Source organism: Tasmannia lanceolata, unplaced genomic scaffold (assembly GCF_043159265.1).
Source record: "Tasmannia lanceolata isolate RefF3 unplaced genomic scaffold, GAP_Taslan_0.1 ptg000007l, whole genome shotgun sequence".
In the NCBI taxonomy this organism is placed as follows: domain Eukaryota; kingdom Viridiplantae; phylum Streptophyta; class Magnoliopsida; order Canellales; family Winteraceae; genus Tasmannia; species Tasmannia lanceolata.
The window spans coordinates 26,055-52,359 of NW_027518684.1; the positions used below are offsets into that span (position 1 = coordinate 26,055).

Genomic DNA, 26,305 nt, shown 5'->3' on the forward strand with positions numbered 1-26,305 from the left:
ACAAAGGTAGATCTGATAGGAGGTGGATCATTGATGAATTTGGTTGTGAATGCGTGAGGAGAACGTAGTGGGAGGAAGAAGGAGGAAGCGATCGATAGATAAGGACGTAGATAAGATCGAATCGATTCCATTCTCCTCATCTCTAATTGGCACTCACAGAAGAGAAGATCTCAATGGATGAGAAGCAGAATAGTTATGGAAATGGAAAAGAGGAGGGGGGTCGGTGGGGCACTTGGGTGATGGGCACTCCGGCCGCGCCCCAATCCCATCCCATCAACCCCACTTTGGTCGCCGGACAATCCTCCTCCTATCCGGATCCCACAACCCTAAATTCCAACTTCATGACATACTCTGTTCCCAATCCCACGTACAATAATAACCCCTACGTCCAAACCACTCCAGTTCCTGGATCCTCTGGCAAGAGTTAGTATATCATTGCTATTCTTTTTTTTGAAGAAGTATATCATTGCTATTCTTATTCTTCTTCTTTCTTTTCTTTTTTTCTTCTTATCAGTATGGTATGATCTTATCGTCTTTATTTTTCTAATTGTTTATATATCTGATTGAAATTGAATTAGGCCCGATGGACACGATCCTTAGTGTGCTGGGTCGATTGGGGAAGAAGGTGGAACAGAGTACTCGAAAAGCCGAGGGCTTTGCTGGAAATGTCTGGCACCACCGTATGTTCTACACTTTCTCTCTTGCTCTTATATGATCATGCTATCTCACTCCATCTGCGCCTTCATCCCCCATTTCTTTTCTTGTTTCTCACACTCCATCCCCCATTTATTGTTTCTGATCCTTGTCATTTTTTTAATTTTGTGCAACAGTTAAAACTAGTCCTAGTGTTACTGACGCAGCCATGGCAAGACTTGCTCAAGGAACAAAGGTTTTTGCAGAAGGGGGGCACGATAAGGTTTTTCAGCACACATTTGAGATGTTAGCAGGAGAACAGCTCCTCAAGGCATATGCTTGTTACCTATCAACTTCATCAGGACCCGTGATAGGAACACTCTATATATCCACAGCAAGGCTAGCTTTTTCTAGCGACAATCCTCTCTGTTGTACTCCTTCCCCAGGTCAACAGCAATGGATCTATTACAAGGTAGTACAACTCTTTAAAAACTTTTTCTCCGGTTGGTTACAAGCTATATGCATCTTAGAATGTTCTTATAATAATCTAGGCAGCTTTGAATTTTTAATGTCATGGATGGGATATACAATTTAAGTCTCTTCAGTTGTAAACAGCAGGACACCAATCTTTTCAATTATCAGAGAAAGGATACAGGAAACAGTAGTTAGTAATAAGATCAAGAATTTACAATGTCCTATTATTTACCGCTACGCAATTGTTCTAGTATATGACCCACTAAGAGCCCTTGTTTTATAATTATGTTTGTCGCTGAGGAAATTTTCTGCACAAGTTTCATTTCTTTTATTTTCCTCTTTTTTCTGTCACTTACTGAGCATTCATACACAGTACATTTTCTCAGATTGCAGGGAATTCAATCTTTTTTCTGTTTTTATAGTTGTTGACCTAAACATTTTTAACAAAAAGGGAGAAAGTAAAAAAAAAAAAAAATTGGCAGAGCGGAAATCAATCACACACCTACAACCAAGTTAAAAGATTCTTAAATTTAAGGATAAATAAAAAAGCTTTAAAGAAACTTTAGCGTAGGAAAGAAATGAGCCATTCACATCTCAAAAAAGAAGTTACATAACTTCTCACAAAGGAGAAAATGGAGGGACATGGAGCCAAAAGTATGGAAGTTGGTGACGGAAGTTTGTGTTTGTTACTAATCATCCCCAAGACATCCCTATAAATAAGGACAAAGTTCTTTTAGAGAAAAATAAATTACGCATAAGGAGATGAATTAGATAAAGGAGAATAAAAAGATGAAAATGTGGACCATGGATCGTTGGCGGTGACTTCAACACCATTCGATTCCCGGAGGAGAAGAAACCTACAGGAAGGACTACTACGACCATGCGGAACTTATCGAACTTCATTTTTGGAAAATGAGCTGATCGACCTTCCACTTGAGGGTGGTAAATACACATGGACAAATCAACAGGATCAATTGGTTTTGAGTAGATTGGACCGGGCTCTTATCTCTAAGGATTGGGAAGACTTATTCCCTCTCATTTTCCATTGTGCTCTTCCTAGACCGATATCGGATCACAATCCGATCTTGTTACAGCTTTCTGATTTGAAGGGAGGACCGAAACCGTTCAAATTTGATATGGCCTGGAGCGACGAATCTGATCTTAATGATAAAATTGATCCATGGTGGAAGGTGTTTGCTGTATCTGGATGGAAGGATTTATCCTCTGTCGCAAGCTGAAATTGTTAAAGGAAAAAATACGTGAATGGGTAAAGGCATCAAGGATCTCTAAAGCTAAAAGAAAGGAGGAAATTATGTCGAAACTAGGTTAATTGGAGGCAGTGGAAGAGGAAAGTGTATTGGGGGAAGAGAATCAACAACAAAGGGCAGAGTTAAAAACGGAACTTGAGGATATCATTCGGCACGAGGAAATCTCCTGGAGATAGAAATCCCTTCTGGTGTGGCTAAAAGAAGGGGACAATAGTACGAAATTCTTCCATCGAGTGGCGAGTGCTAGGAGGCGGACGAATCAGATCAATTGTCTTCGGGCGGAGGAGTCTCTGGTGGAAGAACCGGATCGCATCAAGGAGATCATTGTGGAGTACTACAAGAAGCTCTACTCAAAGTCTGATTCTGAGAGGGCGAAAATTAATGGAATCCAATTCAAGACTCTATCTGCCGATAGGAAGGAATGGTTGGAACGTGCCTTTACATTGGAAGAAATTGAAGAGGCCCTGAAAGACCTTAAAAAGGATAAAGCAACTGGCCCGGATGGTTTTCCGGCTGCATTCTATGTGCAACATTGGGATGTTATCAAAAAGGATGTGGCGGACTTCATGGCTGAATTCTACAAGAGAGGTAATCAATAACGAGGCCAATACTACCTTCATTACACTTATTTCTAAGATCGATGGAGCGGTTGAAATCAAGGATTTCCTTCCTATCAGTTTGATCCACGGTATGTATAAGTTGTTGTCCAAGATATTGGCTCGTAGATTATCTTGTCATGGGGGACATTATATCTAAATTCCAAGGTGCCTTCGTCAACAATCGCCAAATCCTCGACGGAATTCTTATCGCTAACGAAGTGCTGGATTCTTCAAAAAGAAAGGGTTTGAACGGATTAATTGTGCGGGTGGACTTGGAAAAGGCATATGACCTTAGAAGCAGGAATCTTCCCTCAGGGTGCCGCTCCCACCTCAGAACCTCGATTCCGCACTCCTTAGGAAGGAGCTTCCAAGGAGAGCGACCCCAAAGAGACGGGAACCGCTCTCATGACGCTCCCACCTGTTTCTATTACTCCATAAGTCCCACCAGTAACTTCCTTGCATCAAACTTCTCCAACTCTTCAAAGTACTTCATTGGAGCAAGCACAAAGGCTTGTGGATCTTCAGAAGGTGCGAGGAACAAGTGCACGTAAATGAAGATGGTGAAGATAGCTGGAAATTACTACTTCTTTATGTACTTAAATTTTGAAAGATACATATGAAAATGGTTAGAAACAATTACTTTTTGATGTACTTGAATTTTAAAAGATATATAAATAAAATATTACATACACGCTCCCATGGCGCTCCCAAACTTAGACTCTTCTAGACCCCACGCTTCCCCGCCCCCGCTCCCACCTCCCCCCCCCCCCCGCTTCGTGCTTCTAAGCATATGACCATGTTGACTGGGGATTTCTTGATTACGTGCTGGGAAGGATGGGATTTGGGGAGCGATGGCGTATGTGGATGAAGGGGTGTATCTCGGCTGCATCTTTCTCTATACTAATTAATGGATCTCCAGCGGGGTTTTTCCAAATCTCCCGTGGTTTAAGACAAGGAGACCCGTTATCACCATACTTATTCATCATGATCACTGAAGCGTTAACCCTCCTCATATCTCGTGCTGAATTGAAGGGCTATATCAAGGGCCTCAAACCATGCGCAAATGTCTACTCAATATCTCATCTTCAATTTGCTGATGACACCATCTTATTATTGGAGGATGGACCTGAGCAGATAGTTAATCTCAGAAGAATTTTTTGGTGGTTCGAGATTATATCGGGACTGAAGATCAACTTCAAAAAAAGCGCGGTGGCAGGTATCAATATGGACCCGGGTCGTATTAATGAATATGCCTCAGTGATGGGTTGTTTGCATGTTGATTTACCTATTAAATACCTGGGGTTACCCCTGGGTTTCGGTATTCCAAAAGCATCGTTGTGGGATTCTGTTGTGGAAAGGGTGGAGAAAAAGCTTAGCACTTGGAGAAAACAATGCTTATCCTTTGGAGGAAGAATCACCTTCATCAAGGCGGCCCTGAGCAATATGCCGGTATACTTTATGTCAATCTTTAGAATTCCGGTTAAGATTGCTAGAAGAATTGAAAAGCTTCAGAGAGATTTTCTTTGGGAAGGAAAGGAGTAGGGAAATAGATTGAAGCACTTATTGAAGTGGGAAAAGGTCTGTAGAGCTCGTCGGAATGGGGGGCTGGGCATTGGAAAGATTAGGTGTCGTAATAAAGCCCTACTCGGTAAATGGCTTTGGAGATTTGGGGTGGAGAAGGAAGCGCTATGGCACCAATTAATAAAAGAAAAATACGGTTGTAGTTGAGGAGAATGGAATTGTAACATTGCGGTGGCGGGGAAGGGCTCAGGAGCATGGAAATCTGTCACCTCTGCGCGGGATCAATTCCACAGAAATGTCAGATTTAAAGTGGGTATCGGCACCAAGGTTAGTTTCTGGTGTGATCTATGGTGTGGGGAGCGTCTTCTATTGGAGGAATATCTGAATCTGTTCCGATTGGCTGTTAATCCAAATGCGGCAATTGCTGACTATGTGGTGCGTGATACTGACTCCTCTAAAATATTCTGGGATATCAGAATGCGTCGGACTTTAAAAGATGATGAAATCGTCCATTTCGAAAACTTATTGAGCACCTTGTCAAATTGTCACTTATCTCCTTTCCGCGAGGACGAGTGGATATGGATCCCTGATGCTGATGGGGTATTCTCGGTTCGCTCCTTTAAAACGATGAACAAAAGCAGTGAAAATCAATCTAAGAAGGCATGTGTATGGCTCACGACGGTCCCTCCTAGAATTGCTGCATTTGCGTGGACCGTGGTATCTGGTTGTATTAACACTTGTGAAAGATTGAAAAGAAGGGGAATCCAAAATGGCGAGTAGGTGCGTCTTATGCAATAAGGCGGAGGAATGCATCGATCATCTATTTATTTGGTGCCCATATGCTTATACCTTGTGGATGGCCATCATGAGATCGTTCGGATGCTTTTGGGTGTTCCAAGGAAGCATAAGCAATATAGTGCTGAATTGGCGTGGTAGTCTTAATGGTTGTCTGGGTCAATCTTTATGGAAGCCAATTCCTATAGCTGTATTGTGGCACTTATGGAGGGAGAGGAACAACCGAATCTTCCTAAACAAAAGTAGGAGATTCTATCATATCGCGTTAGAAGTAAAACTTTCACTAATTGCTTGGATAAAGGCTAAGGGTGGACTTCCCTATCCGGTTAGCATCATCCTTAAGTACTGGAATCAGGTGATGTCGGGGAAAAAAAGCAATTTCTGTATCAAACCTATGTGGTCCCCTCCCCCCTTCGGATGGCTAAAGCTTAATTTCAACGGTAGTTCGTTAGGCAATCCGGGATTGGCGGCTTTGGCGGGATAATCAGAGACCCGGATGGTAGAACCATAATGACGTATGCGAGTTTGGCGGGGATTTGCGACGCAGATGAAGCTGAAGCGAAGGGCCTCCTATTTGGATTAAAGTGGTTTGCAATGAACAATCTTGGGCTGCTGATGATCGAGGGCGATTCAAGCAATGTCATCGCATGGGCACAAGGGAGATGTGGCGGTCTGTGGCGTCTATATCAGATTATAGACGAAATTAGAGATTTGATTCGAGTTTTAAAACCGCTGCTTAACCACAAGCACCGATCTGCAAACTCAAACGCAGATGCTTTGGCTAAGGCGGGAGTTTTCATAACGAAGCCAAGGGTAGTATACCCTTCTGCGGATGAGAATGCGATGTAATTTTGTTTGATTTTTGGGGCCATTCGGTGCCCATGCACTCTGCACTATTTCAACTTGTGGGACATCTTGTCCCCTGATTTCTTATAAAATTCGTTACCTTTAAAAAAAAAAAAATTAAAAATGAAAATGTGATAAAAGGTTTTGACTACCTTCTATATTTTACTATTTCAGCTTCCTTACCTAAAGACTCCTCTAGAAGGAGAAGAAAGACTTCCTCTTGGAAGAAGGATATACGTCCTCAATGCTCCTCCTCTGGGGAGATTCAAAGGAGAGACTTATCCCAGGATGAAAACGACATTCTTGAAGGCTTCTCTCCTTCAAGAGATCCTTGAAGAAAAAGACTTACTTCGGAAAGAAGAATATACATCTGCAAGGCTTTCTCTTTTGTGAAATCCAAAAAAAAAATATCTGATAGAAAGGCGTGCTCCGGGAAGAAGAGACTTCTTTCGAGGGGAATAAAATGTCTTTCCATAACCTTTATCACCCTCATCCCTGAGAAAGGTGTTCTCGGCATCAAAGACTTCCGACCGATAAGCCTCATCAACAACATCTACAAGATATTGGCAAAGGTACCCGCTACACACCTTTAAGGAAGTCATGGGCAATATAATTTCACAATTTCAAGGTGCGTTTGTAAAGGACAGACAGATCTTAGATGGTATCCTTATCGCCAATGAGATTCTTGATTCGGCTAAGAGGGAAGGAAAGAGAGGACTTGCTGTGAAGATTGATATCGAGAAGGCCTTTACAAACGGACGGGATTTGGTAAAAAATGGAGGATGTGGATGATGGCGTGTTTTAGATCAGCATCCTTCTCAGTTATAATAAAAGGGAGTGCGGAAGGATACTTTGGTAGCTCGAGAGGATTATGACAGGGGGACCCTTTATCGCCGTACTTATTTATCATGATCGTGGAGGCCCTCATCCTTATGTTATACAAAGCAAAGCAAAACGGCTATTTTCTTGGGCTGAAAATGGGTCGGAATTCTTTAGCTATGAGCCACCTACAATTCGCAGATGACACGCTATTGTTGATAGAAGAAGATGAAGAAGCGGTGGTGAATCTAAAAAGGGCCTTTCGCTGGTTTGAAATTTGTACTAGATTGAAAATAAATTTCTCAAAAAGTGCGATGGATGGAATTAAGGTTGATCAGGAATGGGACCCAGTGGTGGAGAGAATTGAAAGGAAACTTGCACGTGGAAGAAGAAGTACATCTCCTTTGGTGGTAGAATAACTCTGATCAAAGCCGCACTCGCTAACATGTTGGTCTACATCATGTGTCTATATAAGATTCCGGTAAAAATTGCTCAAAGAATCGAAAAATTGCAGAGAGGTTCCCTTTGGGAAGGGTATGGAAAAATCAAGAACTTAAAACATTTGATGAATTGGAAGAAAGTCTCGAAACTAAAGAAGCATGGAGGATTGGGAATAGGGAAACTAAGACTACGGAATGAGGCACTATTAGGGAAGTGGTTATGGCGTTATGGAGCAGAGAAGGAATCACTTTGGCACGGGGTAATCGGTGACAAATATGGAAGAGAATGGGGGGGAATGGAATGCTAAAAACCCGACTACGGGTAAAGGGTCGGGTGCATGGAAATCTATTTACTCCTCACGGGAACAGTATGAACCACTCGTCATATTCAAAGTTGTTATAGGGGATGAAGTGCGGTTTTGTTGCAATATGTGGATTGGAGACTCCTTGCTACGTGATGCAGATAGTAGGCCAAATAAGAGGCATATTTGCCCAATAGGACTTTTAGATATTTATTTCCATGTTATTTTAGTTTCCAGGATTTTATTTTTCATATTATTTAGAATTAGGAAGTTTAGTCTTTTAGGGATTCTTAAAAGCCTATTTATAGGCCAATTTACAGCTCTATTGTTAACTTTTGATGATTAATTGAATTGATTGAGATTCTCCCTCTAATTTCCTCTCTTCTTTTCCCCCAAGTCCTCTTCTCCTCTTTCTCCTCTATTCTTCTTCTTCTCCTCCTTTTCTCTTCTATTCTTCTCCTTCTATTCTCTTCGTCCCTTATTCTTCTTCTCTCTTTTCCTCTATTTATCTTCCTATTCCTACATCACTACGGGATGCTTTCCCGACTCTATTCAAACTTACGACAAATGTGGATGCCAAGGTTTTTGATTATTTGGTCAGGAGGAATCAATATGGGCGTGGATTTTGGGATATAAGACTTAGAAGAAACCTCAAAGATGTAGAAATTACATGCTTCGAATCACTATTCACTCTCCTAAACGCCCATTATCGCTCTGCCTTTCTGTCTGATGAAAGGATTTGGATACCTGAAACTCAGGGAGAGTTCTCAGTTAAATCTTTCTTCTTCTCCTTGAACCATGGAAGCAGGAAAGTGTCCCGCCGGGCACCTATATGGAAGAGCATCGCACCTCCAAGGGTGGTGGCTTTTGCGTGGACTATGACACACAAAAGCATCAGTACTTGTGACCGTCTCAAGCAAAGGAAAATCCAAATGGCGAGTTGGTGTGTGCTATGTAATCAAGCCGAGGAATCGCTGGATCATCTCTTATTACACTGCCCGGTTTTATATCAGATCTGGACAAATATATTGAGATCTTTTGGAGTGGCATGGGCATTCCCTAAGGGCCCGTTTGGATGCCGAGAAGATTTTTAATTTCTCACATTTGCAGCCCTTTTTGCATTGTAATTTCGATCGGATCAAATTCTTGGATTTCTAATTCAGCAGCTGACAGTGAAAAAAATCAAATTTCTAAATATGCTGTGCAAATAAGAAATTGGAAATCCACAGATCTGGCAGTTTCCTTCACCCTTTTTGTTCCTCAACCTCTACCCTCCACTAGGAAGTACCCCCTTCCCTCTCTGTCTCCCTCTACATGAGCTGGTGGATCTATTCATTTTGTATGCAAAACTCAATTCCAAATCCAAATCCAAATCCAAATACAAAATGGGAGGTATCCAGACGGGCCCTAAAAGAATCACAAAGACGCTTCTAAACTGGACGGGTGGACCTTTTGGAGGTAATAACATGGGTTAAGGAAAAGTGTGGAAGTAATTATAGAATAAGTGAGATACTTCGGAACTGGAACGTTGTATTATGGGAGAGGAAGATAGCAAAAAAAAATAACCCCAAAATGGAATCCTCCACCGAAGGGTTGGCTTAAATTAAACTTTGACGGCAGTTCGATTGGCAGCCCGGGGAAGGCGGGGATTGGAGGTATCATTTGAGACTCAAATGGGAAGATACTGATGCACGGGACCGGCTGGAATCTGCAATGCAAATGAAGCTGAAGTAAGAGCTTTACTTTATGGTCTGAAATGGTATGCTACAGACTATCATGAACCCCTGATCATTGAAGGTGATTCTTCCAATACGATAGAGTGGGCAGCTAATCAAGCTAAGAGGCCGTGGAGACTACAGAGCTATATTGCAGAAGTTAGAGATCTTGTTCGTATAATCTGTTCAAGAATTGAACATCGGCGACGATCAGCGAATGAAAAGGCAAATCAGCTTGCTAAGGCGGGGGTTTCATTGGAATCAATGCTAGTCACAACGTCTTTCGAGGACGAGGGGCTTCATCTAGAATAGCGTTGGTTTTTTCATAACTATTGTACTTCTATGAGTACTCTGTTGTAGCCTGCGGGCCGGGATGTTGAATCTCCTGGGAACATCTTGCCCCTTGCTTGTATTCATCTTTTTGGTAATAAAAATCACTTTCCAAAAAAAAAAAAAAAAACAAGAAGAGATCTGCTTTGGAAGATCATGGAAGATAGATATTGATGGAAGAAAAAGAACATACAAGATAATCAAAACAGCATGACTAAAGATCATTAATCTTCCCCATTTTATTCTTCTTATTCCTCTTCTTTTCTTCATGTTATATTGCATCAATTTAAGATTCTACAGCAAAGCTTCTAATCTGTCTTTGATCGGAGTTCTATTTCCTTGTGCTGTTAACGCATGAAAATTTAGGCTTGTTTTCTTGTTTACATGAGTTTTGGAAAAATAAAAATGATCAAAATATCAACCAGTTCTATTTCCTTGTGCTGTTAACGCATGGAAATTTAGGCTTGTTTTCTTGTTTACATGAGTTTTGGAAAAATAAAAATGATCAAAATATCAACCATTATATCTTGCTCGCATTGATTCAGTTTGATTGAAATCCGCTGCAATCTGATTCTCACTTTCAAAGTACACATTTCTACAGGTAGTGGTACAGCTTGATCGGTTGAGGGCTGTGAATCCTTCAGCGAACAGAATGAATCCCGGAGAGAAATACATTCAGATTATCACCACGGATGGCCATGAATTCTGGTTCATGGGCTTTGTATCCTACGACAAAGCACTCAAAAATCTCACTGAGGCTCTACAGCATGCCGTGTCAAATGTAGCCGTTGCTTAAACTGCTCTCTCTCTCTCTCTCTCTCTCTCTCTCTCTCTCTGCGTGCACGCGCACTTGCCTGTAGGCCTTGTGGACATGTAACCTTCGCTGAAAACTGATGTAATTGAAGAAGAGAAGAACGTGACCTTGCACCATTAACCACAAATCACTGAACATTACATTATATAAATGTGATAGTATCCAGAATTCACATGAAGCAATGCCATTGTTTGCTATTCATTGATGTGGACGTCACAAAGCATTCATTTTTATTTTTGATTTTGTTTTTGGAAAAAAGAAAATCTGGGGCAGACGACCAAGCTGACTGTGGATCATCAGGTAATGGGGATGATGATATCAAGCTTTTTCCTTTTTGGGCTCTTTGATTTGACATCTTGGGAAATTAAATTTCAACTTGTTCAGCGGTTTGCAGAGTTTCAGAGCAGTCACAACATCTGTTCTGGTTGGAGAATGACATGCTGCAGATCAACAAAAAGAGAAAATGTTGAGAGACACAGAATTGTCTGTGAGAAAGGACTCTCTCTCTCTCTCTCTCTCAATAAGATTGACTTTTATTGACTCAACATCAGGTGAGGTCGGCTACCTTTATTTGGGTCCTGTTATAAGTATAGGTGACATGGGCAAGCCCATCACTGTCCTGGATCACAGCAGGATATGAAAACTCCATTGCCAAGTTCTCCTCTAGTGTTACTACCTCACACCAAGAATCACCATCATCTACAGATAGAGCCACTTTCAGCACTCCTCTGGATATTGTATTGTAAACCAGTAAGAGACGGCCATCTGCCAGTTTCACTCCGTCGATGCCTAGTTAAAAATGACCACAAAGATTAAAAATGGGCAAGTGTTTACTTTGTTTATTAAAAAAAAAAGAAACTGATGGATCGTTGACAACCTGAATTTGGGTTAGGAAGCTCTGTAGGCTTTGCATAGCTCCAGCTCAGTCCCCCGTCATGTGATTCGGACATGCAGATTCTACCTATCCCATCAAATGATCGCAATAGGATACGTAGACTCCCATGTGCAGTCTGGTATGGAACTGGTTGAATCACACTCAAAGGTTCATCTTTGACATATATCGGCCCATATTTCTTCCACGAATGCCCTGAATCTGTTGTAACCTGTTATACCATTATATGAGTGACTGAATGAATCATAAGACAAGGAACAATCAAATTTACAGTATGATGGTGTCATTTTTCCTCTGTAAGAATCAGTAATATAGGATATCTGGTTACCTCCATCCATGCCCCCCAAGAGTTCCAACTTTCGACAGAGGATCCACAAAGTAAGCTCCCATTCTCCAGCAAGATAGGCTGAAGAAAGAGCAACAAAATAGATATCTCATCACAAAATTAACTATAATTCACCTGGAGCAGCAATGAGATAACCCAATGAGTTTTTATTTTATACCTTGTTCTTGATTGGTCCTAATATTCCAGGAGGAAGCTGTTCTCTGTCTGACCAAGTCATTCCACCATCATATGATCGCTTCATACATCCGCTCCACCTGAAGTTTGCTTTGTCATAGCTATAATCAATGATAAAATTTTGTACCACGGTGTAATTCGGTCATTTTGAAAAAGCAGACATGGCCAAGCCGAATTGTAGTTGAATTGGGCCAGTTTATTACAAACAAGAATAAAACATAATCACATAATATTTTCAAGGAAAATGGCACGGCCATACAACTTTTTTGGTCTCTTCCACCATCGTTTTGCTTAGATTTGTTTATTTGTTTTCCTTTCGTTGGATCATACAACTCACAATAAGCTGTATGTCAAGCATGTTTTGATCCATATGTGCCATTTACATTCTTAAAACTGACAACAATTATTTTCTTTTTAAGCTACTATGCTAAAATCTTTAGCATATATAAAAAGTGTTTATCATCTCCAATGGAAAAAAAAAATGCAGGCAAAGGTTCTACTACATGTAGGGTGGAGTACCTTGCTCCAAGCCCAAAAGATCCAACCAAATTCACCTCCCCATGTCAATCAGGTGAAAGCTTTTGCAGAAACATTTGGGGTTCCCGGTTGAAATCTTCAAGGTATCACAATCAATGGTGCATGTGTGTATCATTGTAGAGGAGAGTGGTTGGGAGGGAAAGAGGGATGGTGTGTGTACAACATGGTTCTAAATGTCAGCCAAAAGTGACAAAAAGGCTGACGTGCTTTTATTTCCATCCATATCAAAACCAAATTCTTAGGTTGACATGTATAGATTTTGATGATGTTTCAGTTATGTCAACTGAAATGCCACTACTTTAGTATATAAACTACAGAACTTCGGTTGCCATGTATAGATTTTGATAATGTTTTAGTCATGTCAACTGAAATGCCACTACTATAGTATATAAATTATAAGAAAACTGTTGGTGAGCTTAAGCGCACCATTTTTTTGGTGCGCTTAAGTTGTTGTAACACCTCCCATTGGTGCGCTTAAGCGGGACCCAGCGGGACCCAAACATTTAAACGAATGGGAGGCGTTATAACAACTTAAGCGCACCAAAAAAATGGTGAGCTTAAGCGCACCAACAGTTTTCTCATAAATTATAGAACTTCGGTTGACATGTCAAAATTTTAGCTATAGAAGCTTGGGTGTTTACATTTTTGCTTGGTGAGTGCTTATTTTATATTTTTTTTGCTTGTTTCTTCAGTTATAATATAAATACATCAACTAATTATTTATTTTATGCATTTGGGGACAGATTAGTGCATGGACTTTTATTTTTCATGGATCTATGGCTTTATAAATTGGAAAAAAGTATATTTTCGAATAAAAGCTAATCATATATGCACTTTACTTTCTATTTTTATTATATTTGAGTGCTTTTCCCAATTCATTGATGGGGGAAGTAAGATTTTTTATTCTAAAATTTAATTAATTAATTTATTTTTGTTAAAAAATCCTTGAAAATATGAAAAACTATATTCTCCAAAAAGAACTTATCGAATATTCATGTCAGTTTCTAATTTTTTATGTGATATATTCTCGACCAGACTACTGATTAAGAAAGTTAGAATTTTTGCTTTATTTTGAAAATTAACTATTTTCTTTTTTTGGTAGGTAAGCTGGGGTTTGGTGGGGACCCATACCGGTTTATTAGATAAAGAAAAAGATGTTACATTCATGGGTACAAGACACCATCCCTAACTCGGAATACATGAAAGAGGGGGGTCCAAAAGCTCGGGATTAGAGAAAACCAGAACACGAAACCTAAGGATTCAATCTGTTCAATACTCTTGAGTTACATACTCTGCTAGCTTGCTGGAAGCAAGTTTTTAAATTTCGGATTTCGGTGACCAAAATCGAAACGTTCCGAAACCGAAATTGCCGAAATTTCCAAAATTTCGGCGAAATATTTGATAAAATATTAATTTTTTATTCCTTTACAGAATTTCAGCAGAAATTAGAAAAATATGGGATTTCGATATCTTCTACCGAATTTCGACAGAAATTTCGGGATTTCGGCTGAAATTTTGGTTTCGGTGAGGACCGAAATTATAGCCGAAACCGATATTTAAAAACTGGGCTGGAAGCATGTTGGGATCTTTGGGGGTGCCTTAGGCAATCCTTATTTGGAACCCTTTCTTCTTCTTCTTCTTCTTCTTCTTCTTCTTCTTCTTCTTCTTCATCATCATCATTATCTTCTTCCTCTTCTTCTTTAGAATTTTGTTCATCTATATTCGACTCCTTGTTTCCCATGGTATCAGCATGTGAAGATTGACTTGATGCTTCTGTGTTTGAATATGCCCCCCAATTTGCCTCTTCTTGAAGGAATAAGTTATCTTTATTCAAACCTATATCGTGCACATTTAGGCCATCCTTTTTTATGTTTCCTTTATTGTCCCCATCCACAAGAAGTGCAAAACTATTTTTGGTCTGGATGGCTTGTTGGATTGTGGCGATTTGGGTGGGAAGTTCATTTCTTCATTCTATCCTTTTTTTGGTCTTTTGTCCCCTCTCTCTGCTTTTTCATCACTTTTGGCCAATCTTGAATTTACTGGTTTCCACACTTGCTTTGGCCTTGCATGCATGCTTTTGGTTTCAAGTAATATTCAATCTTTTGTCGGATTACTTTTGAAGATTAACTATTTTATCAAATTTTTAAAAAAAATTCTTTAAATTTTCATCGTTATATCGTACTTTATGAAGTTAATGAATGGAGTGAATTTTGTCCTTTTTTTTTTGCGTTTCTTTGAAGCATATGTATATGTTCGTCTACATTTGCAATTTAGAATGAAATTTATTGTTTTAGAGTTTAGACATGCGCAATATTACATTTAACCAAGTATTTAATATTGTTAAACCATTATGGATGGTTCTCTAACTTATGTCATAATTTCTCTGTGAGTATTTATGCTTATTCTAGTAATTTTTTAAGTGTCATCTTAAATTTTCATCATTTTCATATATTTATAACTTTCATGATTTTGTAGGATTTTCACCTAAATATGACTGAAACAGACATGTCATTTCCATGGTGACCTTTAACCAGGTATTTAATATTGGTAAACTATTATGGATGGTTCTCTAACTTATGTCATAGTTTCTATGTGAGTATTTATGCTTATTCTAGTAATTTTAAGTGTCGTCTTAAATTTTCATCATTTTCATATATTTATAACTTTCATGATTTTGTAGGATTTTCACCGAAATATGACTGAAACCGACATGTCATTTCCGTGGTGACCATTTTTTTTTTGTTGAAAGGTAACGATTTTATTAATAATGCAAGGTTTATTACAATGAAGGGACAAGATGTTCCCCTGAAGTAACGGTGTTACATCAAGCCCAAAATACAGTATTACCCACCACGAATGGAGTAAGAAGAGCTGCGGAAAAACCTCTAGGTGTTCCTCGACTCCAACACATGCTCCCACCAAATAATCACCATCTTGTCACTATCAGCCCCATCTTTTGCTAGCTTGTCTGCAGCCTTATTTGCAGACCGGCTCATGTGCTGAAATTTTGGAGACAATAATTCAACAAGATCCCTAATTTCCGCTACAATGTCCTCAATTGCCCAAGGACCAATGCCCTTGTTGGAGGCCTAAGATATAACATGGAACGAATCGCCTTCTATTATTAACTGACCACATCCATGTTTAGCAAACCACCTTAATCCCCATAAAAGTGCACGGGCTTCCGCTTCATTTGCATCACAAAAGCCTGTCGGTCCGGAGTTTGAAAGAAGTATAGATCCCTCAGAGTCCCTGAATAAACCACCAATCCCCGCTCGACCCGGATTTCCTTTGGAGCTACCATCAAAGTTCAATTTGATCCATTCATTTGTTGGAGGGTTCCATCTAGGCCTAATATGGTGCTTCTTCTTTTCAAACATTACGAACTCCCAATGTCTAAAGACGTCCCCAAAGCCGTAACTTGGTCCATCCTTCCCAATACCACTCCACCCTATAATATCTGCTTTGACATCAAAAGCAACCCATATACGCATTATTCCTCTAAATATACGGTTATTCCTTTCCTTCCATAAATGCCAAATCAACACGAAAGGTACAAGTTTCCACATGGTTCTACCTACCTCTCCAAACGGCCATGCACACCACTCAAGAATAATCGTCTTAATAGATCCTTGGAGGACCCACTTGAGGCCAAAAGAGCACATAGTTCTCATCCAAAGTCGCAATGAGAATGAGCAGTGAACAAGAAGACGTAGATCCTAGAGGGTTTATGGGCAATGAATGGTAGACTAGTTGTATATAAAAAGGGCGGCCCAGTGCACAAGGCTCCGACCATTGCGGGGTTTGGAGAGGGTTAGATGTACGCAGCCTTACCCCTGCTTTGCAGCGTTTCCATGACTCGACCCCGTGTCCACCAAGTCACAATGCAACCTTACCGTTGCACCAAGGCTCGCCCTCTGGTAGACTAGTTGTATATCCACGCTGAAATAGGATATACCTGTCCAAATAAGTATGGAACAAATATATCCATACCTGATGGACACCTCATCAACTGTTTGATGATATGCTGATGGACACCTCATCAACTGTTTTGAATTCCATAAAATAGCATCTAACAATGTCCTCAAATTCATATTGGAATTTCAAGCAGCTTATCCCTGATATCTTCTGAAGTATGGACTTCATAAGAGGGAAGGCTTAAGAAACTGGGTGAATGATTTATCGTTGTGCATATGGGCATGATTGTCATATCAGAATATGTAGTCACATCGATGTACTTACACTCTAGACTAGGAATACAGTATCACTTTCGGTAGTACTACTCCAGATCACCAATATGATGCATATGGCCTCCATTGGGACAAGGTTTACTGAGCTTGTTAGGTCCAAATATATAAGTCCCTCTACAGTTTCCAATAGTTTTTTTTAGAATTAATGAGAACTTTATCAAGAAACAGTCAACTTGGTACATACAACAGGGACAAGGTGTCCCTAAAGGTATATACAACTGAAAGGACCCATCAGAACACCATCTACTCGCCTAGCCTTCTACCCTACTCTCCTCTCCTTCCAAGAAGGAACCCAAAACCACCAGTCACCACCTCTTCCTTCAACAATCCTTCCTTCAATTTATCAGCATCCTCGTTAGCTGTCCTCTTCTTGTGATGAAATTCCAGTCCAATAGATGAGCGGACATCTCTAATCTCGGAAATGATATCTACAAGCTTCCACGGATCTACTGCTTTGTTACTTGCCCAAGCCAAGACATTCGAAGGATTTCCTTCAATAATTAAAGGAGCTGCTACTGTCCCCCAAATTCTTAGGATGTCGCCCGAACTATAGTTAAGAGGATTCTTTCTGTTTCTTCCCCATAATAGGATATCGATTTTTATTCCCATGATAAACCTTCCAAGAAGCTTAGTCTTCTCTTTGAAAATGTTGTTATTCATCTCTTTCTTAAGAGGATTCTTTCTGTTCCTTCCCATAATAGGATATCGATTTTTATTCCCATGATAAGCCTCCTAAGAAGCCTATTCTTCTCTTAGAAAATGATGTTATTCCTCTCATTCCAAATGTGTCAAATCGTAATGTGGAGAACCAACCGCCAAAGAACTTGTGAGTGGTCGTTGGCGGTCAGTGTTGTTTGTTGGTGCTATTGCCGCGGATTCAAAGATCCTTGCCATTGCGATTCATTTTAGTTCTTCGATATGGCTGTGCCTTCCACCTCGTCTACCGTCTCTGGTTCGTTTCCTGTGACCTCCCATGACATTCCAATGCTTTTTATGATAGCTTGCCAGACCCAATAAACGAATGGGCTGTGTGCCAACAAGGATGGCTCCTCGTGGGGTTGGGCCTGTAGATTAATGGTTGAGGCTGTCTCTCACCTTGAGGTCTCAGGTTCTATCCCAGCTTACCTAACCAATAAAAAAGAAAAAATACGGGTTGGGCCTGTAGGTGAATGGTTGTTGCTTAGTTTCTCAACCTTGAGGTCGCAGGTTCGATCCCAGCTTACCAACCCCAAAAAAAAGGTTGGCTCCTCGTTAGAATCACAAATTCACCAGACCCGAGAAATAAAGCATTGTACGGCCGTTGCTATCTCGGAATAAACCACCAATACCGGCTCATCCTGGTTTGCCTTTACAGGGTCCACTAGATCATCAACCACTTCTTTATTGATTATGCAGTTGTCATGAATCATGATAACAGAGCAAGGTTGGCTCCTCTATTACTCATCAAATTAATTCGGGAAGTATGAATGTGTATGAAGACAAGTCAACACAGCTACATGAGTTGGTTTGGCAAACAGGAATTTCAATACAAGGATATCTAAATAAAAATTCCAGAAAAGGATGTCTCAAATGCATTTCATGACCAAAACAAACTAACATGAAACATGTTATGAAAAGAAGAAACATAAAAAAATCCTCCAAAAAATAAGCAAAATATATTCGATTTGCTCAATCCAGATGTGTCGTTAAAGAAAGGGATGCATGCAAGGAATATAAGTGTGAAGTCCCCGTCCTAAATTGAGGAGCACCCATAGGATTATCATTTGATAAGAAATTTACCACAATATCTAATGTCAAACAATAGCATGAACAATTAAAAGTCGATAAAAAAAAAACTTGAAAGATTGGCAAGGACTTCTAAGAAATTTAGAGTGATAACTAGAGACCAAAACAATACTTCAATTTTGGTAACAGAGCAATGATCAAACAAATAGCGAAGGAATTCAGCCAATAAAGGACTTAAAACTCACTTTTGGACCTCTTGGCCAATTTTATAGAAAAGAAGCAACTCATTAGAAGGAAGCTTATATAAAACTGGATTCCACATTGGAACATTAGGTTCTCCATCAACAGCTGCAGGAGAATGCCAACAACCATCCTGCAAGAGATCATTTCCAATGATATGAGTTAAGCTACCTTGTTTACATGACTTCCATTGTCAGTGGTTATTTTAACTGCCAACAAATGTGTGGAAAAACTTGAATCCTAACATCAAACAACTTTCATTCATTTTCAGATCAAAACACACACACACACACATATATATGTGTGTGTGTGTTGTGTGTGCATATATATATATATATATATATATGTAGGGGAAAGTAATTGTGAGCGGCCCCTCATATAAGCTTATATGAGGTGACCGCTAAAAACATGGTGGGCCCACATTTTTGGGGTGATCCGAACCGGTCATTTGATAGGCCCTGACATAGATAGGGGGTGCCCAAAAAATCCGCTCCATAGGATCATCACAACCCTTCGAACTGTGGAGGAGAAAGAGGGGGAAATGGGCGGGTATAAATTTCCCCATTTTCAGATCAAATGACCGGTTCGGATCACCCCAAAAATGTGGGCCCACCATGATTTTAGCAGTCACCTCATATAAGCTTATATGAGGGGCCGCTCACAATCACTTTCCCCATATATATATATATATATATATATATATATATATATATATATATATGTGTGTGTGTGTGTGTGTGTGTGTGTGTGTGTGTGTGTGTATGTATATATACATACATACATACATATATATATATATAGAGAGAGAGAGAGAGAGAGAAAAGAGTTCCTACTCCCCAGAGTAGATAACTTATCTACTCCGTGGGCTTAAAATACAGTGGGGGCTACATTGTTTGGGTGATCCAAAGCATTCATTTGATGGGCCCTCACATAGATAGGGTGAGCCCAAAAAACATATATATATATATATATATATATATATATATATATATATATAGAGAGAGAGAGAGAGAGAGAGAGAAAAGAGTTCCTACTCCCCGGAGTAGATAACTTATCTACTCCGTGGGCTTAAAATACAGTGGGGGCTACATTGTTTGGGTGATCCAAAGCATTCATTTGATGGGCCCTCACATAGATAGGGTGTGCCCAAAAAACCAGCTCCATAGGATCATCCCAACCCTACGATTTGTGGAGGCAAAAAATGGACAGATTTGTGAATGTTTATAACCGTCCATTTGTGCCTCCACAAATCGAAGGGTTGGGATGATACTATGGAGCTGGTTTTTTGGGCACACCCTATCTATGTGAGGGCCCATCAAAAGAATGCTTTGGACCACCCAAACAATGTGGTATGGCAAGGCGGTCATCCAGATCGTTGGCACTTCTAGGTACAAGAGAAAAAGAAATAGAACCATACAGTGTTGGAAGGTCTGTATTTGGTCTTTTCAATACAAAGCTAATGTGTGCTGATCTTCAGCGACAACAAGCAGTTGATAAGGATATCCAAGCATTTTACTAGCAATTAACATGGGACTTGGGAGTTGGAACAAAAGATAAATGAGAAAAAACACAAGACGGGCAATAAGCAATTCCATGATTACAGCTGTGACAAAAAAACAGTAGATACTAGGTAAAACGCATTAAGCCCTGAATTTGAAAAGTGAGATGGGCGTCTAACCTTCAATTGCTTGCAATCCTTGTAAAAACTAGTGCAAGTGAGATTGCTCTCTCACCTTGTATCTCTGCAACCAGATTTTGACATCGGGCGCCCCCTCTGAACTGCCCCCAAAGTATGCAACCAGGAAATGGTCTTTTTCGACCTACAAAATGATGATCGGAAACCAAACAAATTATCATTTTGAGAGAGAGAGAGAGAGAGAGAATCAACAAATAACCAATCTATTTGGCTTAATCTGCTTAACCAACTACACTATCCAGACTAAGCTGATATAGTTGAAATGGGCTACACTAATCATCAATGTCTCAAGAGGATGAGATGCACTGATTAATCTTGAACCCTTTACCGACAACTATAGTCAATGGGGTAGCTCCAACAATTTCACTCTTAATCTTATTCTTCAATATAGATTGTGATGCGGATTGTAGGCCCGATAAGAGGCATATTTGCCCGTTAAGATTTATTTCCATGTTATTTAGTTTCTAGGATTCTTATTTCCACGTATAAAGGCCTCATGTATTAGGGATTTTAAGCTTTTGGATGATTAATTGATTGGCTTCTCCACTCTAAAGGTTTCTTCTTCTTCCTCTTTCTCCTGTATTCCTCCTTTTCTTTTCTTTTTTGTTTGAACGGTTGTATTCCTCCTCTTCTCTTCTTCTTCTTCTGCTACTATTCTTGTTTTTCTTCTTGGGCCTACCTACAATCTGCATCAGACTACACCCCCACCCCGGAGTTTTGTTTTCGAGCAGCACTAATCGTGCCCCACCCCGGAGTTTTGTTTTCGAGCAGCACTAATCGTGCCCCGCCCACTCCATAGGGACCCGCCCCTTGGAGATGCTGAAAACGCGTCTACACAGGGAGAAGGAGAGTTCACACGTATATAGCCCATGAACTTTCTCTCAATGTCCGATGTGGGATCTTACACTGTCAATCTTAGATCAATTGCCCACGTAAGATTTACGAGAGACACAAAAAAACTAAAACAATCGATAGATAAAAGAAGAAAGAAAGGAAATGAGCTTCACCTCGACGATTGTGGAAGCATGGCAGCTGTTAAAAGGAGCAGTATTGGGGGGAAAGGTGAATTCCTCTTCAACAATTACCTTATGAATGCTCTTGTCTGAATTTGAACCACTCATATTTAGACCCGCGAATTGAAAGGGGAAGGACTCTTTCCAACATGCACTAATCCTCCTGCTGCTGGTTAACCCATACAGATTTTAATGCAATATTGTAAAAATAGTTAGTGAAACAGTCGCGATTTAAGTAAAACAAACCTGGGAAGCAGATGATTATGGGTGTGGTTGGACAAGTGTGTGGTAGACCTTAATCTGGACCTACCAAATGTGAACCTGTGGGCACCTGAAATGCACAACAAGAAGAGAATAGCAACTGATTTCCACAGGTAGCTAGCGGCCTTAGACATGAGAGAGGTTGGATGGAATGGAGAAGAGAAACAAGAGCAGAGCTTAATTGAGAAATTTTTTCTAAGTAACCAGTACCAAATTTACTAAGCACAGAAACGGTAAATAAAAGGGGCTCTCTTTCTTTATATCTCTACTCGTCTATTTCTTCTGGAGTCACAGCGTGGACTTGGATTTTTTGCTCCTCTATAGCTTTGTTTAAGAAAAAACAATGGCAAGGGAAAGCGATGATTCAGACACAAAAATATATAAACTCTGACCTCTGTGACTCTGTCTCATTCATAATTCATTAATAAATTATGGAAATGATAATGACACACCCTTTTGTGCCTCTTTTAAAGAGCTCCCGGCCTACAGAACTAAACAGCGTGGGTTTCTATCATCAATCATCAGTCCGTAGAAACATAAAAATAAATAAAGGGTTTTTTTGCAAAGCCGTATATTTTGCAAAAAAAAAACAGTCTTCTAGTATGACAATTTACAAATGGCTACTGATATTTGCACTGCCATGTTTTAATAATTGCACAAACCCTACTTGTCTTTTCTTTTTTAATTGGCTTATGGGAGCTTTTTTTGGAACTGTAATGACTATTTGTAAAATTTACTCTTGACTATTTGTAAGTTGCCAAAGTAGAAGACTTGTTTCTTTTCTTTTTAAATTTGCAAATAAATAGAGGAAGTAGATGAGTTCTGGTACAAAAAAAGGGCAAAAATTAAGTAAAGGAGGGCCCACCCCAGCCCCCACTAAATTATATACTACCTCTCCACAGCTCTTCTTGTCCTGTCGTTTAATTGGCATCGTTTTTCGGATAAAGAATACTCATTTTCCCTAACCCACCAAAGTTGACATTCATTTTCTTACAAACTATACGACCATTTTGATAGTTAAAATCCTTCCAAATCGTGTGACTTCATCAGACTAGATATTTTCTCTTTTTAGATAATAAATTTATGATTCGGTGAGCTGACTCATTTTATATAGGAGTCATCGGTTTGAACCGGTAGTACTTTTTTGTCCTACATTTTTTAAGTCTGGGTAAGGATCCATTTCGAATTAGAGGGAGTGTCCTAGATCCTACTTACATTGTACACAGTTAGGGATTAGGGTTAGGAGAGGGAAGAAATTAAGACATAATAAATGAACAAAAATATCAAGGATATTTTCATGCATTTGCCTCTTGCGTTTGGATCTAGGATGCTCTCCAGTTTTTGTGGCTATGTCTAAGTCTTGACCAAAAATAATTTCAGATTTTGAGATATGAATCCAATGGATAATGTTCGGATCCAATTGTTGTACCCAAATCCTGCCAATATTTTTCACCCATTGCAAACAATGAAAAAATAAAATAAATAAGAGAATAGCATTGGGCACATCAGGCCTTTCACTTCTTCTGTTTTTGTGAATGGCTAAGAATAAGTTTTTTTAATCTCGGTCATTAACAAAATAAGTTCAAATCCAAACTACTTATTTGTGAAAGGCTTTCACTTGATGAGTGTAGAATGTTGCTACGGGGAGATGAAATATTTGTTTAAGGCAGTTCTTTTCATTGATTAAAACTGAGTCAAGAAGTGTCTTTATTATTATTATTTTCCTTGTAGATTCATGGAATCATGTTCCAAGGTTGAAGACGTATTCTTCGCCTCCTTCCCTTTCAAGCTTCCGCCACATCATAAAGTCAACCAAATTTAGTGGATTAACTTCGAACTAAGTTTTTTCACCTACGACATCTGCTTTAGGCATACTATAACTATTCAATACAGAGAACTATTTTGAGCTATCAGCAATGTAAATCAATTTTCATATCTTGCTTTTTCATCCTTGCATTGATCATGTATACAAATTCATATATACTGAACTTTAACCCTATCAGCCATCCAACTTTAAGCAGTGGTTTAAAATACGGATGCGGGTCAGAACGTGGATGGAGAAAATCCTAATCAAGTGGCATGACGTGCCCAAGTACTATGTAGACGCAACTTAGTACTTGGTTGACGCGGTCATAACTCGGGAGAGTCAATCGAGTTTTATTGACTTTGTAAGGCAAAACAGGGAACACGGCCAGGCCAAAACACGAAACATAGCCAAGGCGAAAGGGATTCGACTCAGGGGAGTCAATGATGATGCGGGGGAGTTTTGAAACTATGACTGTAAGCAGATTGAGCAGCTTAGTATGTCCTATTATGTGAAAAAGAACATCATTAGGATACTCTATAGATTGGAAGGTAGTTCATGTACACTACCATTATCAATAGTGAAACAAAAGCCCCTCCACTGTCAAGCTTTAAACAAAAAAATTTATCAATGAGTAAGTACATTAGTACTCTTCTTTAAAATGCATGTTCTTATAGAAAATATTATACATCATTACTTCCAAATTTTGTCTAGTGATTTACATCAACAGCATACAAGGCCAACAGCACCAAAAATGTCACTGCTATCACTCTAAACACAGCTAGTAAGTAAATTTATCTATGACGTCAAAATTTGAGAGCTGGGCAGGAAAGCACCAAATGCTTGTAAACTGGAAAGGTTCTTGAAATGGACAAGCTTCTCTCACAGATTTGGGTTTCAGGTGTCAGAGAACTCCAATTTCTCCATGACTTGCAATCCTTTGATCCGAAGATTCAGTTCTGGCGGCCAGTTCGGCCAGTTGACCTTTTACGCTGTGATCAATGACATGTGCCCCTTCTTTTTCGTAGCTAATGATAAATCCAGCAATTAGTGATGAATCAGTAGTGTTTTCAAGCCTTAAATTGCTGGATCCAGTTACCCTCTTCATTTTTCTACCAATCTGATCCATCTGTTTACTATTGAGCTTCACAGCAGAAGAAACAGCCACGACAAGAGCATCATTTGGCTCAACAGAGAATAGGTGAGGCTCTTCCATTACATCTTTTATCAGATTGATCTTTTTGTTTTCCATGAAGGAGCGCATGAAGCATAGAGTGAAGGGTTCAAATTCTGTAGTTCTAGCCACAGTACTATGGATGTCCCGCTGATCAATCTGGGCAATGGGCTGTGTCAAGAGCTCAAAGTTGTCTTCATTCTTAAATAACTGAGGAAGTTTGAGAACAGTGTCACGGATGGATCCAAGTATGTCATTTTGTCCATGGATTTTTATACCAAGCTTAGTGTTCTTAGCGAATGATTCACTTGGGACAGAGCCTCCACTTGCAGTGATTAATGTAGTTTTGTTAGATAGATTGCATTGATATAACTTCAAGGGTTGGGATTTACATAACAAGGAGACATCTGGAGATGTTAGAAGCAGCCCTGAGAATTGGCTCATTTTGAAGGAAGTGATGGCCACCTGTAGAAAGTGCTCGACCGATTTAAGATACTCATCTGTTAAGAACTCTGTTTGTCAATTCATCATCTGATAAGCCTAGTCAAAAGAATCGGATGTAATGAAAAATGATGTTGCCAGCATGCAATGCAACTTATTTGACTACATGTTCTCAATAATCAGAATAAAAGTAAAATTTCTGAAGTGCAGAAGCAAGCTAAATTATCGCTGCATAATTCAACCATCAAAGGTAATTGGTAAACTACTAAAAGAATTGGTGTTGCTGTCATGGGCAGCATAGAGGTGAGAGACCTTCTTTATACCTATAATCAAATAGAGCTTGAGTAACCAAATGAGAATTGAATTACACATATTTATATATGTTATATACGGGTTAAATTAGTATAATATGGGCATCTTAACATGTTTAAAGTTAAGTGAAGAATTATGTAAACACTAAGTGATAAAGATATGAATGTCCAACAAGATCAAATGAATCATACGAGATTTTTTCTTTATTCTGCTTTTATGTCACACTTCTACCATAAAAGTTATTATTTTCAAAATGTTGTGAGATCGCCTGTCCACATGGAAGGCTAGCTAGACATTGAGACTGCCTCAAAAAAAACCCTCTATGTTTGCAAATTACTTAAAAAGAGATGGCGAGTGGTTTTGCTTTATGAAATGCATTTTCAGAAATTGGCTTCATATAAAAGATACACGCAACCCAGGATTATGAGACTTGCAGGCACACCACTCGCACCTGATTCTAGTCTTCCATGGGAGCACGAACTATTAGCGGTTTCCAAGCTATGTGTGGCATACCAATGCAAAATTGTCCTTGTTTTGTGTGTAAACTCATTGTCGTGCTGGGCAGGTTCTTTTATTTTATTTTTGAAAGATGACCAATTGTATTTATATTCAAACCGTATATACATAAAGAAGGGAACAGGAGTCTCATATAGCTACAGCATAAGATGGCCTAGGAAGTGACTCCAGGCTCCTCAAAATATTCCTCTTATCCCATTACTTTCACCAATCCAAACATAAACACCTTCTTCACTATGTACCTCGAAAGTCATTCGTAAAGAGATGGAAGAAATCACCAAAAACTTCTGCGATCTTAACCGGAGATCTAGAAGATAACCAGGACCACCCTTTTTCCACAAAAAGCTCCTGAACAATTCCTCCCCTAA

At 39.5% G+C, this 26,305-nt stretch overlaps 2 protein-coding genes and 1 pseudogene across 10 annotated transcripts; 1 reads left to right on the plus strand and 2 right to left on the minus strand.

Moving 5' to 3' along the window:
- The first annotated feature begins 16 nt into the window (after positions 1 to 16).
- Positions 17 to 10,898, plus strand: LOC143881305 (GEM-like protein 1). Its single transcript, XM_077384295.1, has 4 exons — positions 17 to 423; positions 579 to 680; positions 831 to 1,105; positions 10,344 to 10,898. The coding sequence occupies exons 1-4, from the start codon at positions 174 to 176 to the stop codon at positions 10,536 to 10,538; spliced, it is 822 nt and encodes a 273-aa protein (XP_077240410.1). The 5' UTR covers positions 17 to 173; the 3' UTR covers positions 10,539 to 10,898.
- On the minus strand, positions 10,642 to 22,099 carry LOC143881304 (BNR/Asp-box repeat family protein). 9 transcript variants are annotated; one of them, XM_077384293.1, is made up of 10 exons: positions 21,901 to 22,093; positions 21,676 to 21,760; positions 21,424 to 21,592; positions 20,454 to 20,540; positions 18,726 to 18,853; positions 11,952 to 12,048; positions 11,777 to 11,854; positions 11,434 to 11,659; positions 11,122 to 11,345; positions 10,642 to 10,996 (listed from the first exon to the last, which is right to left on the minus strand). In XM_077384293.1, exons 3-10 carry the CDS (start codon positions 21,535 to 21,537, stop codon positions 10,964 to 10,966), a joined length of 987 nt encoding a protein of 328 aa, XP_077240408.1. In that variant the 5' UTR covers positions 21,538 to 21,592; positions 21,676 to 21,760; positions 21,901 to 22,093; the 3' UTR covers positions 10,642 to 10,963. The 9 variants fall into 9 exon arrangements, with proteins under 9 accessions (XP_077240408.1, XP_077240406.1, XP_077240407.1 ...); XM_077384291.1 differs by having other exon boundaries at positions 21,424 to 21,595; XM_077384292.1 differs by having other exon boundaries at positions 21,424 to 21,598.
- A 1,996-nt stretch (positions 22,100 to 24,095) lies between these two features.
- Positions 24,096 to 25,168, minus strand: LOC143881227 (ATP synthase delta chain, chloroplastic-like; annotated as a pseudogene).
- Positions 25,169 to 26,305: the final 1,137 nt, after the last annotated feature.

What these genes read in the sequence shown, in the direction of transcription:
- LOC143881304 (XM_077384285.1), bottom strand. Translation starts at nt 21,824, where the DNA reads ATGTCTAAGGCCGCTAGCTACCTGTGGAAATCAGTTGCTATTCTCTTC. An exon ending in ATGCTTCCACAATCGTCGAG is followed by an intron (nt 20,541 to 21,423) that starts GTGAAGCTCATT and finishes ATCATTTTGTAG; the next exon opens with GTCGAAAAAGACCATTTCCT. An exon ending in TAGGACCAATCAAGAACAAG is followed by an intron (nt 11,855 to 11,951) that starts GTATAAAATAAA and finishes CTCTTTCTTCAG; the next exon opens with CCTATCTTGCTGGAGAATGG.
- LOC143881305 (XM_077384295.1), top strand. Translation starts at nt 174, where the DNA reads ATGGATGAGAAGCAGAATAGTTATGGAAATGGAAAAGAGGAGGGGGGT. An exon ending in TCCTGGATCCTCTGGCAAGA is followed by an intron (nt 424 to 578) that starts GTTAGTATATCA and finishes AAATTGAATTAG; the next exon opens with GCCCGATGGACACGATCCTT. An exon ending in AGCAATGGATCTATTACAAG is followed by an intron (nt 1,106 to 10,343) that starts GTAGTACAACTC and finishes ACATTTCTACAG; the next exon opens with GTAGTGGTACAGCTTGATCG.